Genomic DNA, 21544 nt, shown 5'->3' with positions numbered 1-21544 from the left:
AATAACAGCATGCATGAAAAAACAATGTGGAATGCAAAGGAAAAAAAATTGGATGAAGTGAGGGAATGATGCAAAGATGATATTGTTACATTCATGCAACACAGAGAGGAGCATCATTTTTGCAAACCTAAGTGTATGCCTTTATTATATATAGTATGCGTGTTCATTCATTTACATCCATACAGTATATATGCAGGTAGATATTTACATATAAATATGTGTGTATGTATATATCTAGTGTATGTTACGCACACACTGTGATTTTCTAAGAACGTGATCATTTGAAAATGGAAACACTGGCAGAGGTTTATTAGAAACGAGGTGTCACAGACTGATATTCAGTAGTTTCCTTATAATTTTGAGAATTCATTAACACGATCAGTGTCTTCACAAAAAAATGAATGTGATTCCTTATTCATACCATACCGGATAATGGTAAAATTGTTGAAGGAAATTGAGGATATTTGCTACTTCAGAAGTGTGTGTCGGACTGGTAGCCCTTCGCATTAATTAGACATAGCTCTCAGTTTCAAAAAGGGGTACACAGTGAAAAGTATATGATGCTTCCTATATTATCGCGCCTACTAATAGGTTTTTGTGACCTGGTTGTGATGAATGTCAACATGTGCCAAAGCACAAACTTTGCATACAAAAAGTCTGCACACCCCTGCTGAAATGCCAGTTCTTTGTCATGAAAAAAAAATGTAAAAGATGTGAATAAATACAAATAGAAAAAATAATTACTGTATATCAAAACCTTTCCTCTTTTAACCTCTTGGTGTCGGGCACTTGGTAGCTGTTTGAATCGCTTTCCATCAGCTCTGGAAATATGCGCAGTTCTTTGAACTGTCATATTGAGAATCGTCGTTCACTTACGAGGTGTCCCCTTAAAGTGACATCATCGCCAAATACAAATGTAGCTGGAGATGCCTGTCGTGTTTTGATATTGCTCCTCTTTTGTCATTCAACTCAGCCTGTAATGCTAAGCAGGGTGAAAAAACATATTTTTAAAAAGTTCTTACTGATTATGGAAACTGAATTTGAAAAACAAAAGTCAAAAGTAAATAAAAAAAGGGGGGAAAAAAACAATTATAGCCTTGTGCTGATTCCCATTTAACACGGGTGCCCACATTATCTCAATTGTTCACATTAATGGTAGAAAAATGTTTTGAAATGATTCATCAAGATCCATTTTTTTTTCCTGAATCACAAAAACGTGGCATTTGAACAAGGGTCTGTAAATGTTTTTGTATCCAATATATGCTGTGGTGGCAGCCCCAGGTAACATCGATGCGTTTATATTGTTGGGGATAATCAGCCATGCTCCTATTATGTGACAGTAGCAGATCGAATGCAAAGAGATATCAGCACCAACCATTTCAACCTAGTTTCACGTTTCCAATTTTTCATTTTCAGTGGCTCAACAATCATGATCATCGTCATGACAGCCTAAGCTGCTCGGACAAAAAAAATTAAATAAAGTAAAAAATAAAAAAAAGAGGGTCACATCAACAGCTTGTTTTGTGGGTTTCCCCTACAGTTGAGAAGTGTATCTACCACGAACTGCATATTCATTACCTGAACTTCAAAGATCAGAAGTAAAAGGAGTTTCTAAATGTATGTGGTAAACGTTAATGCTTGCAATAAATAATGTCTGGTTGTTTTGATGTGGAGCAACTTTGCATGAGCCCTGCACAACAAGTAGGTGATCAGGGGTCACCATGGCGATAGGGGAGATGCTATTTTTCTTTTTAACAAGCCAGTGTACCGTTTAAAAAAACTTTGTGGCAGTTATTTGAAGGTCCCATGACTACATATTTTTGCTATTAGTTGTTTCATTCTTGAATATGATGATATGCTCTGGTCACAATAGAGCAAGCAGATTGTGGACAGTTTTCAAGTATCAGCCACCAAGATGACCTATGACCTGTGATTCGAGCCTTTTTGGAGAGCAAATGTGAGTGAGAGTGAGAAGCCTCGCAGACATGATGACAGTTAAAACATGTTGCTTGTTCACCCTGTTTCTGGAAGACAATCTCCTGTCGTATTGTGGAGCAGTTTCTGACCATAAACTCGCTGGCCACAGCATTAGGTACACCGCCACAATGAGATACAATACAGAAGTTGTAACAAGACTGATGATGTTTTTAAAGATTATTGTAGGATAAGTTGTGTTGAAAATAGATGGATTAATTTTGTATTGATACTGGCATATGTTTAATTATTTCTAGCTGACCATGTGTACCTTATGTTGCGGCCGAGAGTGTGGCTTCGAAATCTGAACGACCGTGGCAACTTAAGGCCAACGTTGACCCCCTGAGTAATTCATGAGCTGCTTTCTACCCTGACTCCCAATGTATTTTCCGTCGTTTTCTTTTTTTTCACTTCTGTTTGGGTGAAGGATTTAGGACTGCCTCTTTCGAAGCAAGTACCTTTCTTTTCATCTTGTCTGCCTGCTCTGCTCCGTCCCCTTTGGAGGGGAACATCCACTCGAGGGCAGCACCGGCGGTGCCGTCGCCACTCTGACGCGAAAAACACAAGAAAGTGGCCCAAATGAAGGCACAGCAGCCACTGAAGGTTGTTCGCACGTACGGAGGCACCAAGGCGAAATTCAGAAACTGGGGGAGACAAACAAAGATTTTGTTTTTCAAAAATGGTCATTTATCAACTTGTTGGTACCGTACATGTAAGATGAGGCGATCATTTATTTGGGTTCACAGTCATAGTGGCCCTCGACAGGAAACCATAACTACTAATGTGGCCCATGATAAAAATGAGTTTGACACCCCTGAAGAATAGACTTTTGAATTTTCCCTGAAGAGATTTGAATTAGCATACTTTTTTTTTTATATGTGGGTCACTGGTTGAATATTGTGAACAACTTAAAAAGGATGTTCTTGTCAAACACTGTGACTATAAAAACTTTAACCCTTTCAGGGACAGCGGTTACTACAGTGGACAGTTTATCATGTTATCGGGTCACAGGGTGCATGAAAGGGTTAATATCAATCAGACAAGTATGACAGGTAATTGTTGATCATTATTCTTTAACTCGAGGCAGAGAGATGTAACTTGGAGCTATAAAGCATTCACCGCTCGTGGTCATATATTGCCAGTAACGGCCAAGAGTTAAATTCTATCCCTGGAATAGGAGATGTAATATTTACCTGCATGAAGGGCCAGAACATTAACCCAGTCTGGAAAGAGAAATAACACAAGTTGAACCATCCATGCTTGTGGAAAGGCAAAGAGAATGATTCGTTTTCAAGTTAAAAAAGAACTAAAACAAAAACTTGAGAGATACTGTCTGAGATTGTCATTCCGAACAATTTGCGAGATCTGTGTGTAGTTACTAAACAGTCTTAAAGTCATGCAATTGCTCAACAAATTGAAATGAAAGCAGAGAACAAAATGTTATCACTGAACGGGCTCATTCAAGAGAAGAATTACAGTGGGACCTATTTTATGAGTTTGAAGCGCAGGGATTAGCACAAAAGTGTTTTTACTTGATGAGCTTTGTGTTTGTGTGCGTGTGCGTGCGCGTGCGTGAAACCGACACAGAGGTGCAACTGAATTAGAAAATTGGAAACATGATAGCGAGCACTGAACGGGAAATTAAATTAATGATATCAACGTCGCAGTCTTGGCTGCTCAGTATAATACGGTGTGGCTAAAGCGACAAATTACTTGACTCTGTTTCGCGCTAATGTGAAGAGACTCACATTGTCATCCGTAAGCAGTGCGTACACAAGTTGCTTTCATATTTACACTTGTATGACAGTCAAGAATAATTAAAAGTGTGACGCATGAGGTCAACATGGATTCTGCAACTGTCTCTCTCTCTCTCTACTCCCATGAGCAGCACACGTGCTTCCTTCATGCGTCATGAAAAGTGGAGTGATTTTGTCTTACTTTTATTATATCACGGCCAATATTTTTTTTTCACGTGAATGACGGTTAACAGGGGTAAAAATATTGCTTCAAATGTGTCTGTACAGAAAAATAAATAGTCCTATAAACATAGATAATTGGACTACTGAATACAATTAAGTCCAAAGGTTTTGACCTGGTCACTAAAATGATTCTGTTTGACTTCGGAGATTCCACTGTATGTTTCTCAGTCTTAAGAGTGTTATCAGATCTGAATTACCAGACATTTTCTTCATGAGAATCAAAGGCGAAAAAGAAAAGCAGCAATGTCATCACAAATTGGGTGATTACAATGTGCCCACTTAAGTTTTTTTCTACTCACTTTGTAAGTGTTCAGGAATTTGTCCCTCCAGTCTTCCATGACATCCTCCTTGCCCTCTAAGAAACTGACACCTGTTGAACACACAAAAAAAAAAAAAAAAAAACCTCATTATCAGACTGATAAATTTAAAACACACACATATATTCATACACTTATTCAGAATCATCTATTTTACAGGGTATTTATCGCTTGTATCATGACTGATAAAATTCTGTGAACATTTTTGGATCCCGTGCTTAAAAAAAAAAAAAAAAACAGGTCTGTGATGTTAAAAGAAACCATTTCCCAACACACCCCACAGTATCAATTTTAACCAACATCCGTGTCACAGTTTTCCAAAGAATTGTTAGAAATTAGTCCACATTTGTCACACACGTTTTGGGTGGCAATATCTCATCTACAAGGAAAGGGATGTTTTGTTGTGGTCAACTGTAAAATGTTTGGGAAGGTTACCTCCAATACACAAACTATTAAAACAAATGAATTCCCTTTTCACTAGTTGTCAAAATTTCGAGCTGCTCCTAAGGAGAGCTTATCATGGACTCAGGTGTGCGAATGAGGTGACACACAGAGCTGGTGTTTGGATGTACAGTACACGATGAGGATGGTCATGGCGGCAGAGTTGATCTACATCCATCCATCCTTTTCGGGCAGTAGGCGGAGTATACCCTGAACTGGTTGCCAGCCAATCGTAAGAGAGCTGATCTAATGTTCAATAAACAAGTCTTGGCAGTTGAGTTAAACTATTACACGTTTCAACTTTGAGCATTTGCCCCTCCAAAGTCTTGGCGGACACCCGCCAATTCCTTTGACTTCATGCAGGGACAGAAGAACGAGGCAGATTGGTATCACGTTGTAAGCAGTCAAAGAGCGATCCATTTGCAAGTTAGCCATTAACTGACCTGTGTAGAATGCGCTGGTGGCCAAGGGCGCAGCCGTGGTCTGATCCAAGAAAAGCTTCTTCATCACCATCCCGGCAGAATAGCCCGGGAATTTGCGCTCCAGAAAGCGCATCCAGAAGAAATTGAAGTTGCCATGGAAACTGAACGCGACAACGGCGACATTCCGTGTATGGCTCCAATCCATTTTGTCCCGCTGCGAAAACCACTGGTGAACAAAGTCCCCTCCAGCGAAAAGGCAACCGTACAATGTCACATTGGTGACCCAAGGGAACCGACGGACATGTTTAATAAACGCCTTTATCATCATAGGAGCCTTAAATTGAACGCACACGGTGCTACGTGAAAACGGTAAGGACAGCTACACAATTAATTTGCATCGTGGAGGGAAATGACTTACATGAACCCCAAAATGCAAATAGTGTACGCCGGCATAGCATTCACACAATGCTATTCGGTCACGACAAGACAAATGGCGTGCGTCGTATTTACCCAATGAGCTTCCCGGCATCCAAACAACAGAATTATTTCCGATGGAAAACGCTCACAATATGAACAAACGATATGTTGTGTTACACATCTGGCTAGGTAAATGTTAAGCCTTTCATGTGATACAGCAGTCTCTCGTTGAAACGTCCACAGATGTAGTAGCTGGACTGGACCCTTGCTGCTTCTGCACTCTCTGTTTCGGCAAGGAGGTGGGTACTCGAGGGGTGTGTCAGGATGCGCGGCCCGGCACATATCACATTTTGATTGGCCGGATCTTCTTTTGGGCGGGGCTAAATCAATTCACGGGGTGCTGAGTGGGGGAGATGTGTGCATTTAAAACGCGTCACGTGCTTGACAGATGACATTCTCACACTGGAGTTGAAACGAACATTTTATGTCTTGTTACTGGAGTTGAAACGAACATTTTATGTCTTGTTATTTATAGTATCATATCAATATACAGTGTTTATATTGACATTATATTCTACGCGACGAAAATGTTTATATAAGTTGGCGAATTTAATTGCATCGGTAACTTAAATGAACGTATACTCCATCAGGAAAGTGTCACGTTACCTTCAATGTCACGTTTCAGGACTGTAGTTTACTGAACTCATTTCTTTTAAATCGTAAATACGATATAGACATGAAAGAACTGTTTCTACATCTAGCCCATTAATGAAATGATACAGAGAGGCAACAGATATATTAGATCACCACACAAGTTAAAGTTGATACCACAGTTGCCCTTCATGAACGTAGTACGTACACTAATATGTAGAAGCGTTTTAACAATTCACTGCCACTGATAGCGAAAGATGCAAAATATGCAGCATTGTAATTGTGAGAGTCGTCAGTGAATAACATTTTTATATTAACATTTATAAAGCTGAAGTGGTGTTTTTTTTTTATTCACAAAGTGAAAATATTCTAAAGTCCAGTTAAAAAGTCAAAAACCCAGAACCTGCACCTTTAAGGGAGGGGGGATAGTAGACACGTTTCTGGGTAGAAAGGGATAAAAGGGGTGAAATGGAATCGCTTGGTGTGAAAACAGTCAGTTTTGTGTGGTAACAAATACGATTTGCCTTCGTCTCTTCATCTCATCATTTACTACATCTCGACAGTGTGTGTAATTTTGCTATCATGTCATGAGGTTTTGTGAAATCAATCTGCACTCATCTGTAAAATAATTTTATTGATTGCAATAAAGACAATAAGGTTTCACAAATAATGTAATAACAATAATGAGGCATAGTGAGACATTGATCTGACACAGAAGGAGATGGAAGGTGCAGGTTTTCCATCAGCTCGCATGAATGGAAACATACGCTACCTTCTGCAGACAATTACAAAATGCGGTTTGTGTCTACTTCTCTACTGGGCCAGCCAGATGAGTTATTATAGCCGTTCAATAGACTTAAGGTAGAGTTTAAGACACAATGAGATAGCAGATGGTGAATGGATGGTCATTGAGAATCAAGAATCAAGTTGAGAGGCAAACCTCTCCCAGTCTCCGTTTTCAGACCTGTGGTAGAGCTGCGGCTGACCCCCAGGGAAGAGGCGGTCAGAGTTTGGGTGCTTTAGGAGGAACTGGATGGTGGATTTGATGTGGTGGACAAAGTGCGGTGGCTCAGCCTTTGGTGATGTGGACAAGTACTAATTGGGACACACAAATTCAGAATTGAATATACACTGCGAAGCAACCCGCACACCTTGAATTGCTAATCATAAGAGCCATTTCTAGATCATTTACCTGTAAAATGACGGCATCGTCTTGTGACAACCAAAAGGCAATTTCCATATTAGGTGACCACTTCCAAGGGCCGACTTCTACAAGTCCTCGACTAGAGTCATAAATGTCAACCATCTGTACAAGAATAAAAACCTGATTCAGTTGATCTTGGGAGAAAAATAGTGGCTTCATTTTCTCAAACAAACACATGGAACATGTGGACCCCTGCCCAATTTTCTTCGTTGTAAATTACAACTACTCACCGGTCTCCACAACTATAAACATTTTTATCATATTCATTATAGCTAAATTGTGTCATAGTGACTCACGGTACAATTTTGTTGAGTTTTATAGGGTTGTTCGTTGTCATTCGTGACGTAGTTTTGCAGGAGACGAACCACAAATAAAACAGATGATGCTCTGCTCTTTGAGCTACCCTCTGGAATTGCTCGATAAAATGTGCTTCACATCTAAAGAAGCAACTGACTTGGTAACAATGTTTTTTCATCAACTGCATTTCATTTTGAATGCCTCTGGACATCGCATTTAATGCTTTTTAATGCAATTTAAGGCCTTCATTTTTGCAAAATACATTTAATGACTTCATGCTTTTCAATGGCACCTGCAAAAGGTTTCTTGATGGTTTATTAGTTTACACATCATAATTGGTGTGTTGGAGGTACCTGTCCCCCTGTGAAGGTGCGTGCTGACCGCAGGTCCTCTGCTGGGCCTTTATAAGGAAAAGTAGCAGGGAACACTTTGCCTGTCTTAACGTTTACACCTTAAAAACATAAAAATAAAGGAAAATGAAGTAGCAGCGTGCACTTAGAACAGCATAATTTCTTGGGCAGCAGTCACATACCAACACCATAAACTGCAGGTTTATGAACAGCATTGACGACTACATCGTTCATTTCTGGGGAGAAAAGGAGCAGAGAAGAATGGATTCGACAGGAAATTATGACATTTGTAAACAAGATGTAGTATTCACATTAGGTCACCTGTGATGCAACATGTTTGCAGATGGATATCATCTTTCAGTTGCTGGAAAGCTGCTGGAAAATGAAAAGTTAAATTCAGCATACTTATTTTCTTATTTAGCAGGGCAGCTTAAGGTAAGGGAATTAGACAATACCCAGTATGTTAAGGCTGAGTTTATGGGATGTCATTGCCTCATCCTTAAATCCACCAACAAGATGCAGTTCAAGTCTACTTGGAGGGATGAGGAGGTTCAGTAAATGCATTGTGAATTGTACTGCCTGTTTGCTTCATACCTGCCCTCATTACAGCAGGCACTCAGTGATGTGACTGACTTGATAAGAAGAGGGACTTCAGCAAAAGTGTTGGAACCATCACAGTGTGCAAGGCAAACAGCTCCACTTCCTGACAATGAGAAACATGATTTAAACTTGGATGCATGCTGAAAAGGGACACAAGTGAGAAAACCAGTAAACAAGTTTCACCTGTATGCCGTAACACAACCAAATGGCAGGTGGTGGCATCGTCAGACCCAATCACTGAAACATTATCTGGCAAGGTATATAAGACACAGTGTTAAGGTAGAGTCTAGCATTTCAGCTGCTATCATGGTGTCAGGCTCACAGAACACATCCAATTACACACATTGACAAAAGGATTTGTCCCCCTGTTAATGGGGAAAAAATGAAACTCAACCAATGATTCCAATAGAATTATTTTTTTTTTAAAAAAATCATGAAACAGATCTACACAAACATGTTTTTTTTTTTTTTTAACCGCAAGTCGTGTTTTAAGTCCATTTACTTTCAGTACGATCAATATGTTTTCATGGCTTGCTTTTATCAGTCTCTGGAAGAAACATTTATAAATAATGTTGTTTTCTAAAATAATTTTAGTAGTAACAGTTTTCCCCTTACTATCTGCTGGTGTCGTTGCAGCAAACTCTCTCTGTTGGACGTACAGGAGACACTTGGGGTCAACATCACTGATCGGCTGAGAACGAAAGGCTTTAGCATGTTCCTGTTACATGAACAAATATTTAGAGGTGGTAAGAATTTTTGAACATTTGACAAAGTACATTACACTAGGGAGCTCGAATTCACTTTAGCCCTTGTTATGATGCAAGGTACCGTACAAATAATACAGAACAAAAAGACAAATTACCCAAGTAATCTAAATCAGTAAATATCCTTGAATTTTCATGATTTTATCATCTTATATCATCTCAACCACATTTAAAACAATTTAGTTAATGCACAAAATACTGTATGTCACTGATCGGCAGTCTAATTACGATGAATGCAAATGTTTTAAAATCTTATTGGGATAAGAGGCATCAAATTATATGTCAGTACAGGTAACCGTCTACCAAAAAGGTAGAGGTTATTATTGCTTGGTGATGACAGCTATTTTAGCCAAACTGTGGAGACTAACCTGTAGATGTGGATACTTGTCGAAGAGTTCTCCGGTCGAAGTTATACGCTCGACTCGTATGTTTTGAATGAGCAAAGGCATGTCCCTAAAATCGATGGATTAACATACTGGTACTTTAATAACTAGCGACTACATCGCTTGATGTCTAAAATAACTGTTGGGACCAATAACTTCCTGTTTCCCCCGGAAAGACTCTTCTTCTACACGGAAATTAAAGTCTGAGAGTGAAACCCTACAGTGACACCTCCCCCTAGTGAAACGAAACAACAAATTATATTCACCATTATCACTACGTACATTTTTTCACGCAGCAATTCAACAAACTCTGGAGATACGCTGCATGACCAGTGACATTACGCCTCAGAAGAGGGCGTGGGGGGGGGGGGTAAATTGCGTATAGATAAGTTGCGTTTAGCCTGTGTTACGTGACGCGTCAAAACTTAGACAATTTTTAATCGTAATTTTGGTCACAAAGTGGATTATTTGTGTGCCAAATTAGTCTCACGTGTTTACTGGTCGACAAGCGCGCTTCTGTGCTAAATTACGGCGCAGAAAGACTTGTCGAAAAGACCAACAAGCCAAAGTTCCACGCACTGTTGTTTTTGGAACGATGAGGCGGGGTTCTTCCTATGACTCCAGAGACAGGGATCGTGGACGAGACAGGTAATTTAATATCTTCAAATGTGGTATTGATATCATGTATGAAATGTTTTATTACGCCAATTGCATTGCTGGAACTTGGAACAGAGCCCGCAGTTGTGTCGAAGTTTCAAGTTTACTTCAATAAATTCAGTTGCAAGGCTCGCAGTCTTCGGTGTTGTTGATCTGTTTTTAGGGTGGGGGGTGTCTCGGTCGTAGATCGTTTAAAGTTCAACCAAGTTGAATACTGTATTGTATATTATCGAGAAACAGACACTCACACACAAGATGATTTGTTTTTTAGATGAAATGCAGTTTAACTTAATGCAAAACGTATTCATTCAGTGGGGAAAACTTTTTGGGGACAGAAAAACGTGTAGTAATAATCGTCAATTTGTTTAATGACATTTTTTGAAGTCATTATCCCCGAACCTCTGCTAAATGCACTCAGGCCTGGAAAGTGGAAACTTCTGTTCTTTTCGCAAATATTTGTAGTCTAATGTTGAGACCTTTAACTACTGCCACCTGCTGGCGCGAAACGCAACTGCAATATTGAATAGATTAAAAATAACTTTACGAGTGATTCTAAGATTATGATTTAAGACATTACTCGTGTAATTATAGTTTTTCCCTATGGTAATAATATAATTTTGTACAGTCAAATCCAGAAAATTCAGCTTTTGAAAATTGTGTTTAAAGTAAAAACTGTTTGCAAAATCACCCAAAATGATGTGACGTTGTCGCTGCATGCTGTATGACTGATTCTGCAGTCCTACTCATATGTGTAACCTCAGGCCTCGTTCTGGACCAATTGGGGGTCGCAGTTTTGGCCCCCCGCCCATGAAGATTGGGAATTTAGGCGACCGTCTCCGCAAGAAGAAGTGGAATCTGGATGAGCTGCCGAAATTTGAGAAGAACTTCTACACTGAGCACCCAGAAGTCCAACGTTTGACTCAGGTACATACCTGAGCACCCAGAAGTCCAACGTTTGACTCAGGTACACTTTTTGACTTAGGTACAATTTTCGTTGGATTGAGTTCAGCATCATCTTTCTGCCCTTTTTTGCTTTATTGAAATGACATGTGATAGTTTGCTAAAAACTCAGTCTTGTACCATACCACTCTATTTAAAACAACAAAGTTCAAGCAGTGCTGTATAAGTTAAAGGACAGAGTAAACAAATAACACATAAAAACATAAATCAAACTTGGTGTCACATGAGCAGTCACTATTGTGTAATTCACATCCTGTTTTTCCACCTCTAGTATGAAATTGAAGAGTTTCGTAGCAAGAAAGAGATCACCATCAAAGGCTCTCACTGTCCAAAACCTGTAATCACTTTTCAACAGGCACAGTTTCCACGTGAGTACACCAGCTGTAAACTGCGTGTTACATCAGCAAAACATGTCAGCTTTATTGCTTATAAACCAAAGGAGTTGGTCCAGTAACACTTATTTTTCCCCATCCCTGCATTAGAATATGTGATGGACGTGCTCATGCAGCAGAACTTCACGGAGCCCACACCGATTCAGGCTCAGGGCTTCCCTCTGGCTCTGAGTGGCAAGGACATGGTGGGGATAGCGCAGACTGGCTCTGGAAAGACTCTTGCTGTAAGAATGTCTGCAACCATTGTCTTTGTTTACTAATTAATACATGATGCTTATCATAAATATAAATAATTCAATATTATTGTTGCCAACTCAACTGTATTTCTCATACACTTTTAGACAACTGCTGAATTTCAACGTGTGCTTGATTTCATGTAGTTCCTGACACTGTACTTGCCTCTCTTTTTCTCTTGTCTCTAGTATCTTCTTCCATCAATTGTACACATTAATCATCAGCCCTATCTTGAGAGAGGAGATGGTCCTATTGTAAGTTCATGTGCTTCGTGTGTTGGTTTGTTTTTGCGAAATGAATACAGTGGACCTCACAGATCAAACATAATCTACCATAAGAGGCTGTTTCTCCATATGAATGTCATTTTCCCCATATGAAAGAATGGAAATACTGAAGAATTCATCTAATTTCTACTGCTAATCCTCTTCAGGATTGCTGGTGAGCTGGAACCTTTCCCCGCTGACTTTTTGGCAAGGGTATTCACTGTAAATTGGTCACAAAGTCAAGGGCATTCATAATAGAACCAAGTTATAATGAAATAAAAATATGATAATATAGGAAAGTGCTAAAATGGTTATAGCTGTTAATATTGTTGGCAAAATGTATCTTTGAGGAATACTGCTTTCTCGATCCATTTTTACTTAGAATGCATATGAATGAAAATTGTCAACCTTTTTACAGTCCCGCTAATATTTTACAATCTGTGATGCAAAGTGAAGGCTCAGTACTTGACCCTCTCCGTTGAAAGCATTGTTTCTGTCTGACAAGTATTTTCACTATCACACTTGAAGTTGGCTCTGATGTCATCACCCATCTAATTATCTGATTACATGACAAGATGCCGCATTACTGTATACAAGTAGCAGTATGCACAGTTGCCACGATAGCTCGCTTCCTTGGCTCGTGTAAAAGGCCAAGGCAGCTTATTACCGGGTCTGTCATGTGGCTAATTTGCAGACTCTTTCGTAAGACACCCAGGTTTTAATTCTGTTGTGGTCTTTACCATGCATTTTCCTCTTCAGTTTAGCACCACCGTTACTTTTGAAAGGGTAAACACACACAAGGCCAAAACATATTTCAAAAAGCACATAAAGACAATACCGTTACTATGGAGCGTAATTTTTGCTCGGGCTTTGTGTTTTTGTTCAACATTGGCAGCACATTTTAAACTTTGTCCACTTCAACACAGTTTGACTTTTGAGGGATCCGCTGTGCTTCTTTTTTGTTGTCAGGCAGTTTCTAACTAAGTCTCTCCCCTAAAATAGTGTTTGGTCCTTGCCCCGACCAGAGAGCTGGCCCAGCAGGTTCAGCAAGTGGCTTCTGACTATGGCAAGTCTTCCAGAATCAAAAGCACCTGCGTCTATGGTGGAGCACCCAAAGGACCGCAGATTCGAGAGCTAGAGAGGGGTGGGTATGCTGTGAGAGGACAATGGCTGCGTCATGCAAGACGTTTGTAATTAACCTTTCAGTTAATGATGTTTGGCGACTTTGAAAAACAATGCATCTTTATTTCTGTCGCGCTTTCACAACAGCTGCAACTGTAACAAAGCGCTCTGCAAAACATTTATCATGAAATAACAGTACAACTGAACACATCACATAAAACATTGACAATAATACAGTCGTAACAACAGAACGATATCAAAAAGTTCAGCTCATTCATGACTCCCTTTTCATTATGATCTGCATGTTTAACTCCATGCCTTTTTTCATCCCACGTGGAGTGTGTGTCCTTTCTTTGCTTTTAGTTTTTGTTTACGTTCTTCTTTTAGGTGTTGAGATCTGCATTGCCACGCCTGGTCGCCTGATTGACTTCTTAGAGTCAGGGAAGACGAACCTGCGCCGCTGCACCTACCTTGTGCTTGACGAAGCTGATCGTATGCTGGACATGGGATTTGAACCACAGATCCGCAAGATAGTTGAACAAATCAGGGTAGGAGAAAGACTGCTGTAATGGGCGCATTTGATATGATTAAGTTACAAGTCTCACTCATCTTTCATCTTCCTCTGTTCTGCATCCAAGCCTGACAGACAAACACTTATGTGGAGTGCAACTTGGCCCAAAGATGTCCGTCAACTCGCTGAAGACTTTTTGAGGGACTACATCCAGATCAACGTTGGAGCCCTTGAGCTCAGTGCCAATCATAACATCCTGCAAATTGTTGATGTCTGCATGGACAGCGAAAAGGACCACAAGTAAGGAAGTGGGGAAAATCTATGGCTATGCCATTGCGTTGACCTTTTCACCCTCCTTTTAAGGCCAGCCTTGATTCTGTCGGTTAACTCAGAGTTTTGAGGTTGGGACGGGGGTTTTTTCAGCGTCTTCCGTAGTCCAAAGATGCTGCACTTTTGCAAAAGATCCACAGTGTCAACAGTAAATTGTTAATGGAACAGGTTTGCATTGTTGGACAATGAGCAAAAAAGTCAGTTTAAAAATGTTCAACTGCTGGGGAGAAGCAGTGCTGTTTCCGCAACTCGTAACATTTTTTTCCAAACGAGGAAGCCCTTTTAAAAATGTTTCAAATTTTGTCTGCTAGCAGAAGAAATTATGCAAATACCCTAAGCCCGGGACTCTCACTGATTAGTCTGCTGTCCTTGTGACCCGATGCCTGATCAGTGGAGGAAAATAGATGGATGGATAATTTAGCTTCTTTCCCTACCTGTGTGTACTGTAGACTTGTGCAGCTTATGGAGGAGATTATGGCAGAAAAGGAGAACAAAACCATCATCTTTGTGGAGACCAAGAAACGCTGTGATGAACTGACGAGAAGGATGCGACGGGATGGGTGAGCAAAGTCTTAGCGAACTAAGGCAAAAGAATAATAATTTTATCAGAAAGTCTTACATTAAACTTGAGGAAACCTGTAGGAACCCTGCAAGCCTATCATCCTGCTTGGTGACTGTACTGATGCTGTTTTCTATACTAGGTGGCCAGCCATGTGTATCCACGGAGACAAGAGCCAGCCAGAAAGAGACTGGGTGCTCACAGGTTGAACAAAAACACATCATCAGTTATTATTAGACCTCATATGGCAGTTGATGGTGAGTTGGCTCACGAATGGTTTCTCAATTTCGACAGAATTCCGAAGTGGGAAAGCTCCCATCCTGATTGCCACAGATGTTGCCTCTCGCGGTCTGGGTATGTCTTCTCACATTTACAAATCATTTCTCACCTCTATTGTTGTCTTAGAATTGACTTGAATTCACCTGCACATGAGGCTGTTAGACAAATTAATTATCTAAGGTCCCTCCCCAGCCACCCACTTCCCTCACCCCACTCCACCCCCGTGAGTGTGATCACTAGGTAAATAAGCAGTGGAATAGAGTGGCAGATCGAACAAGAGTTACAGTATTGTATTGCTGTTGATCAGTGCCTCATCTCTGTGAATTTTTCTCCTATTAAAAGTCTAGAGTTGTTTTCTTTTTTTGTCGATGGATTCCTCTTTATTGAAGAATGAGCATGCGAATTTCAATGTTTGATAGGCATCACAAGGAGGTTCGCCACGTGTTAGAGCCTGACATCTTAAGGGCTGTCCAGTGTCCATTATGGAGATTGCTGGCTTTCTGGTCCACTGGTCTGTTTCTTGTTGCTATAGCTACAAAGCATCCTTTAAGCGGGGCTCTTTGGCACGCGGCCTGAACGCAATGGAGTGTCTGTGTTGGGCAGACACGCCAGAGCGCTAAACATGACTCACTCATACATAGTGTATGTGTGTGGTGTCGATGACAGGTACTGCATGTACAAATGTGAAATGACAAACGGGAAGAAAATGATGTGGTGATCTTTGTTGACATAACAATATGTGTGAGAAGGGGGGAATAAGTGAAGGGTTTCTGACTTGCCAAAATTCCCATTATTATATTTTTCTTCCTTTTTGTCCCCTCTTCTCCTCTTAGGATTTGGCAGCGTGCGGCAGCTATAACAGTCTGCGCCGCTGCTGTCGCTGCACGCTCAGTCCCGTTAAAAGTAAATGTTTGTCTAGTTTTGTGGGGTTAAAGCCCCTGTTACTCCCATGGGTAACATAGAGCCCCTTCCCCAGCCCGATACTGTCTGTGTGTGAATCCAACGAGCCTGTCATTGGAGCTGCCGGAGGTGCCTGTTTGTCTGCTGTGCGACCCGTCCCCCAAAAAAAGCAGACAGACAGTGAGCGTTTAGATGGGCTCGTCTGGATCCAGTCCTGGGGCCGCGAGGAGGGTCCTGCAATGTGGCGAGAGAGCAACAGAACCTGCGTTAGTGTTGCTTGAGGTTTAGCGGTTCTGCTCCCGTCTGACGTTGCTGGTGTGTGCAGAAGGTGAGGGAAGAATCCGGTCTCCCTCACCCTCAGCCCCTTCCTCTGAACCAGGACTGATCACCACACAAAGGGGGTAAGTACTGCACCGCCCCTTCCTCTTAACCCCACCGTGAGCTACATACAGCTACCTCCATCCGCCTTCTGCAGTCTTTGAATCAATACTTTAACTAAGTTTAGCGATTGTTTGTTTGATAAAATGGTCTCTCGGTTATAATGGAGGGGAGACTTCCTGATTAGACTCAGCAGTGCGGTCAGAGCCCCACGTACTCTGTAATGAGAAACAGACAATTTGTGTTCACACAGATTGGCCAGTGAAGATCATTCTGACAAAACGTGCTGGGAAGTTAGTGTCTTGTAGGTGAAAATCAAAGTTGAATTTATTGCTAGTGTTTCACATCAAGGCAACAATAGGCGATAATAGTTGTTTTATTGCACTCGGGGCTCCCCCGACTGTTGTGTATTCAGTGTATTTATGTTGTTACAGCTCCTGTGGTCGACCCAGAAATGAACTGTGAACATGTATTCATTTGTGAAGTTACAAAGCTAAAGAAACATAATCTACAGTGCCATGAAAAAGTATTTTCCCCCCTTCTAAAATCGTTATTGTTTTTATTTTGCAGTTTCCCCACTAAGATCAACCCAAAAAAATTAAGACAACCTCAATAAACATTAAATGCAGCTTTGAAATGATTTGATTCATTAAGGGAATAAAATATTCAAAGGTTCCTGACCCGATGTGAAATAGTACTTGGACCCCCCGCACCTACTTGTTAAATCAGGAATTTACAGTGCCTTATCACATTTTTCAGTTCATTTTCACTGGCGGCACTAAATCCTGATTACTTCCAGACCCATCCAATCAAGATATCATCTAAATAGAACCTGTCTGACAACATGAAGTAGGCCAAAAGCTCTTAAAAGGCTGCAACAAAATGTCAAATTCAGACAGTTGCTGGGTGGCCCAACCAGTTATTAGATTTAGGTGGCAATTACTTTTTCGCAGAGGGCCATATAGGTTTTGATTTTTTTTTCTTCCCTTAACTCATTAACTGCCATTGACTACTACAGAAGCCAAAGGGCCATTGTTTTTACCCTTAATTTTCATAATATAAACCTTCAGTTAAAAACCGCATTTTGTATTTACATGTGTTGTCTTTGAGTAACATTTAAATCTGTTTGATATGCCAAAAAAATCTGCACATGCTACACAGTATCAAGTGTTATCATTTCTAAAAATAGGCACACAACAGTAACATTATTCCTAGCTAGTGCACTAGACAGTGATAGTTATCCTATTCTCATTACAACCATACTCAGTGATTTGACAGTTCTGTTTTAATTTTAACATATTTAAATTATTATTGTATCCCAGTGGGGGTAGGTGCAGCATTACAAGCACTGCCTCTCCTTCACAAGTAAAGATAAAGCCACTTGATTGAAGATTATGGTCAAAAAACAGATAACAGCAACAAAGAACAACATACACATTTGCCATTGGGTGTTGATTGTGGGCAAAGAAGCAAGAGTTCGGTGTATGTATCTTGTCGTAAACTTACTCTGAACACTACCGTATATTCAGTCTCAAAAATATTTGGGGAATTGTCAGCAGGATCTCATCTGGATACAGTGTGCAACGTCCATGAATGATTTCTAGATTTTAAATCACTGTACACTCACTGAGGGGAAACTCTATTAAGGGAGACATGAGTGAAAGTAACTTCTGTCTTGTTTTGCAAGAGGTGAGTTCATCAACAACAATCATCTAAATCTGATGCAAAATATCCACAAATGTGTCATCATCATCATCTTTTGAATGCAGCAAAAATATTCTGATCTCTGCCAATTTCTAAAACATTTTTCTTATTCAAAAGATGTTGAAGATATCAAGTTCGTCATCAACTTTGACTATCCAAACTCCTCTGAAGATTACGTCCACCGTATTGGACGGACAGCCCGCAGTACCAACAAAGGCACTGCCTACACCTTCTTCACTCCTGGTAATGCACGGCAGGCCCGTGACCTTGTCCGAGTTCTGCAGGAGGCAAATCAGGCTATCAACCCTAAACTGCTTCAGATGGTGGATTCAGGCCACGGAAGAGGAAGTGGTAAATAGAAACCTTTTGGTTTGGAGAAAGATTTGTGGTGCAGCATTTCCCAAAGTGCACATATTACATAAGAAAAATCTGACAACACCCCACCAAACAAAATATCAAGAAAGTGCACACATACAGTATTTGCCCTCTTCCTGATTTCTGTGTTCTTTGCATACTTGTTGCAGACAAAGATTTCAGTTCATCACACCAATTTTAATATGATTCGGTGACTACCCAAGGAAATACAAAATGTTGTTTCTAAATGCCAATTTAATTTATTTAGACACACAAAAAAAATCCAAACCTAACCCTCCCGATGTGAAGAAGTAATTGCCCCTGAAACTAATAATGGGTTGTGCCATCATTGGCAGCAATAACTGAAATCAAGCATTTGCCATAATTGGTGATGAGTCTGTCACATCGCTGTGCAGGAATTTTTTGATTTTTTTTTTTTTTTTTTTTTTTTTGTGCCTTAACACAGAAATCAAGACGTGGGCAAAAACGATTTCAGAGCACTGTAGGTTACTTTTGTACCCTCTGCCTGGTGGAAGATATATATTTGTTCTGCCTTTCACTATATGTCACTGGTCTGAACACATATATGTTATTTGTAGTTAATGATTTTCAGACCAATAAAGGGAAATTTGATAATTATCCTTGGCACATTGGTGGGGAACCATTGTTTGAGTGAGTAGTAACGAGAGGGGCAGGGGGAAACAACATAATTATGTTAGATGTTAAAATTCGGTTGAGTTTGTGCAATGGATATTTGTCTTGAAGAAAAATGAAAACTACTTGGCTGTGACCAACTGTTGATTTAATCTCAACTAGTTTGCTGTTGGTGGCACATAAACAGATCTTCCTCCCAATTCTGAGGTTGGAGGTTTAAATCTGCGCTCCTGTCTTCAACTGTGGTTTTTGCATGTTCCTGTTTTTGCTCACAGGTGGCAGAATGCGTTACCGTGGCAGCAGCTCCAACAATCCCAACACGATGTACCAGGATGAGTGTCAACGCCGCATGCGTCCTGCGGAGGCAAGCAGCAGCAGCAGAGACAGCCGCTCTGGCTACGGCCGCACCGACCGCAATGATGACACCCCCTCATCGTCCTACAACGACCGGAACAGAGATCGGAGCAGGAATGGCCACAGTTCGGATCAGTACCAGGGCTACAGTGGCAGCCGCACCTCCAACCCTAGTGGAGGCCCGTCTGCTACCGGTGGAGGGATGGATCACTCGAGTCATCTTCAGGGTCAGTTTGCCCAGCCTCTTCCTCCATCTGTGCCGCCAGCTGGGCCACAGCCTCTCATGTCTCAGCAGTATGTGCCACCACAGCCCCCATTAATGGGCTTCGTGGGGCAACCGCCTTACCAGTTTCACGCCCTTCCTTCTGGCCCTTCTCCCCATTAATAGTAATATCCATCCATTTTCGAGAATGCTTGTTCAGGGTCACAGGTGAGAAATGGGGTGCACCCTGGACTGGTTTCGAGCCAATCGTAGTAGTAGTAAAATGATTGGGACTATTTGTTTGAAGTTTGTATTAAGCTACTCCGAGACCTCAGTGAAATCTAAAAAAAACATATCTACACAACTCTATGCAGTTTGTACCACTTTTATTCAGTAAACATAACCTGCAATAACATGTCTATTAGAGTCGTTGCAGGAATTGGCGTCACCGTGTATTTTCCTGGTTTGGTTCAACATGGTTCTGTTGTCAGCGAATTAGCTGGTACATTGATCTCAAAGCTCGGGGCAAATAGTCCTTCATGTTTTTTTTTTCTGAAGTAGTTTTAATTCCTTTCGGTATTTTGTACCATTTTAACTTTTGGTCAGATTCTGTGGCTACCGAATTTTCTTAGTCTTGACTAAAACGTCAAGGACAAAAAGAGATGTTTCCACAATGGTGAGTGAGGTTTGTATATCCATATTTGAATGGTCTTAAAAGCACATAGGGACAGGGCTCTGTGATGGTGGCCATTCTATGTATGCCATGAATTAAAACCTTAATGCACATGCACGAGGGTGGGGGTCTATCAAGCTTTATTTAGCCATGGTGGAGGTTTGCCCTCTGCTGAGAGTACAGTTCTAGTTCAAATGAATTTGGCTCAGAGTACACTTAAAAAGGAAAAATAACTTAAAATCTCAGGTATGATTTTTCCTCTAGTTATATTTTCTGTTGAAAAAGATGTCATGTTTGCAAGCACTTCCTGTTGTATTGAGTTTCTCGCCCATCCCCCCAAAATATTTTGGTCTGTGTAGATGTTGAGCAGTCATCCCCAACCACAGGGCTGCAGCCTAGAGAGATCTTACGAACATTCCATTAATGTCTCTCACGTCTTACCAAAGTTGATACACTACTTATTCGCAGCATTTACAACATTTTATTTTTATATCTACTTTTGTGTGTGGGTATATGTGCTACAAAGAGTACCTTTTCATGTTTGGGTTTTGTTTTTAACTCGGACAGTCAATCAAATACGACATTCAAACCTGGCTGTGTTGTGTACGTAGTTATTACGGACTGTCTGTCATCCCTATCTTAAGTCACGCCTGTACTTATGTCTTTGATCGGTGTATTCCACTTTTAATCATCTATTTTTGTAGCCTTCATCATTTATATATCATGATGATTTGATACAAGCTCTGCACACACTGTTGTGTTTTCACTCTTTAGGGATAACTGGAATTCTGCTCTTGTTGGGCCTCACAATAGTAGGACTGTTTGGGTTTGGGACAATGTCCAGGTGAGGTCAGTATTATCTGCCTGTGAAATGTTTGGATGTAAAATTTGGTATAAAATTGTAAAAAAATGTACTTGTGCCTGTGGAATATTTGAATGACAATTTTTGTGTGAATTTTTTTGTGAAATGTTACAAAAGATGGTCTAAAACCTATTAATGTGATGATCGCAGTCACATATTAGGACTGAACAAATACAGAAATTCAGACCTTTAATGTGACAGTTTTAAGTTTTGCACCATGATTTGCGATTAAGTAACAATTTATGTGAAAATTGTTGGGCGGATGCAAATGGTTAAATTGCTTACTCTTCAGGTTCACTGTCGCGTAGCTCACAAAAACCTTTGATGTTTTATGCGTCTGTAAAGGAAGCAGATTCA

General features: G+C 40.5%; 3 protein-coding genes across 7 annotated transcripts; 1 reads left to right on the top strand and 2 right to left on the bottom strand.

Annotated features, from left to right (window-relative positions):
* Positions 1 to 1574: 1574 nt before the first annotated feature.
* LOC109527532 (mpv17-like protein) lies at positions 1575 to 5859 on the bottom strand. Of its 2 annotated transcripts, none has more exons than XM_019889523.1 (4): positions 5155 to 5859; positions 4253 to 4323; positions 3168 to 3197; positions 1575 to 2618 (listed from the first exon to the last, which is right to left on the bottom strand). In XM_019889523.1, exons 1-4 carry the CDS (start codon positions 5459 to 5461, stop codon positions 2382 to 2384), a joined length of 645 nt encoding a protein of 214 aa, XP_019745082.1. In that variant the 5' UTR covers positions 5462 to 5859; the 3' UTR covers positions 1575 to 2381. The 2 variants fall into 2 exon arrangements, with proteins under 2 accessions (XP_019745082.1, XP_019745083.1); XM_019889524.1 differs by having other exon boundaries at positions 1575 to 2522.
* Positions 5860 to 6815: 956 nt separating this feature from the next.
* ntan1 (N-terminal asparagine amidase) lies at positions 6816 to 10002 on the bottom strand. 2 transcript variants are annotated; one of them, XM_019889132.1, is made up of 10 exons: positions 9785 to 10002; positions 9268 to 9370; positions 8836 to 8901; positions 8647 to 8755; positions 8508 to 8584; positions 8374 to 8427; positions 8235 to 8288; positions 8056 to 8153; positions 7394 to 7507; positions 6816 to 7296 (listed from the first exon to the last, which is right to left on the bottom strand). In XM_019889132.1, the coding sequence occupies exons 1-10, from the start codon at positions 9863 to 9865 to the stop codon at positions 7117 to 7119; spliced, it is 936 nt and encodes a 311-aa protein (XP_019744691.1). In that variant the 5' UTR covers positions 9866 to 10002; the 3' UTR covers positions 6816 to 7116. The 2 variants fall into 2 exon arrangements, with proteins under 2 accessions (XP_019744691.1, XP_019744692.1); XM_019889133.1 differs by having other exon boundaries at positions 8508 to 8581; positions 9785 to 10000.
* Positions 10003 to 10153: 151 nt separating this feature from the next.
* Positions 10154 to 21237, top strand: LOC109527301 (probable ATP-dependent RNA helicase DDX17). 3 transcript variants are annotated; one of them, XR_002170509.1, is made up of 15 exons: positions 10154 to 10447; positions 11218 to 11380; positions 11688 to 11784; positions 11899 to 12032; positions 12231 to 12296; positions 13308 to 13449; positions 13815 to 13975; positions 14066 to 14238; positions 14718 to 14828; positions 14970 to 15031; positions 15122 to 15181; positions 18206 to 18439; positions 19372 to 19460; positions 19541 to 19677; positions 21100 to 21168. XR_002170509.1 is itself a non-coding variant. In XM_019889131.1 (14 exons), exons 1-14 carry the CDS (start codon positions 10395 to 10397, stop codon positions 21171 to 21173), a joined length of 1836 nt encoding a protein of 611 aa, XP_019744690.1. In that variant the 5' UTR covers positions 10154 to 10394; the 3' UTR covers positions 21174 to 21237. The 3 variants fall into 3 exon arrangements, 2 of the variants coding, with proteins under 2 accessions (XP_019744690.1, XP_019744689.1); XM_019889131.1 differs by having other exon boundaries at positions 19372 to 19677; positions 21100 to 21237; XM_019889130.1 differs by having other exon boundaries at positions 19372 to 21235.
* The last annotated feature ends 307 nt before the right edge of the window (positions 21238 to 21544 follow it).

The sequence above is a fragment of the Hippocampus comes genome, unplaced genomic scaffold (genome assembly GCF_001891065.2).
Source record: "Hippocampus comes isolate QL1 unplaced genomic scaffold, H_comes_QL1_v1.1 scaffold86, whole genome shotgun sequence".
NCBI classification, from domain to species: Eukaryota; Metazoa; Chordata; class Actinopteri; order Syngnathiformes; family Syngnathidae; genus Hippocampus; species Hippocampus comes.
The sequence above is the reverse complement of the archived record's forward strand: the minus strand, read 5'-3'. Positions and strand labels throughout refer to the sequence as shown.

What these genes read in the sequence shown, in the direction of transcription:
- LOC109527532 (XM_019889523.1), bottom strand. Translation starts at nt 5,461, where the DNA reads ATGATGATAAAGGCGTTTATTAAACATGTCCGTCGGTTCCCTTGGGTC. An exon ending in CACCAGCGCATTCTACACAG is followed by an intron (nt 4,324 to 5,154) that starts GTCAGTTAATGG and finishes TGTGTTCAACAG; the next exon opens with GTGTCAGTTTCTTAGAGGGC. An exon ending in AATTCCTGAACACTTACAAA is followed by an intron (nt 3,198 to 4,252) that starts GTGAGTAGAAAA and finishes TTCTCTTTCCAG; the next exon opens with ACTGGGTTAATGTTCTGGCC.
- LOC109527301 (XM_019889130.1), top strand. Translation starts at nt 10,395, where the DNA reads ATGAGGCGGGGTTCTTCCTATGACTCCAGAGACAGGGATCGTGGACGA. An exon ending in TCAACAGGCACAGTTTCCAC is followed by an intron (nt 11,785 to 11,898) that starts GTGAGTACACCA and finishes TCCCTGCATTAG; the next exon opens with AATATGTGATGGACGTGCTC. An exon ending in TGTTGCCTCTCGCGGTCTGG is followed by an intron (nt 15,182 to 18,205) that starts GTATGTCTTCTC and finishes CTTATTCAAAAG; the next exon opens with ATGTTGAAGATATCAAGTTC.
- ntan1 (XM_019889132.1), bottom strand. Translation starts at nt 9,865, where the DNA reads ATGCCTTTGCTCATTCAAAACATACGAGTCGAGCGTATAACTTCGACC. An exon ending in TGCAACGACACCAGCAGATA is followed by an intron (nt 8,902 to 9,267) that starts GTAAGGGGAAAA and finishes ATACCTTGCCAG; the next exon opens with ATAATGTTTCAGTGATTGGG. An exon ending in GCACCTTCACAGGGGGACAG is followed by an intron (nt 7,508 to 8,055) that starts GTACCTCCAACA and finishes ATTCTTGTACAG; the next exon opens with ATGGTTGACATTTATGACTC.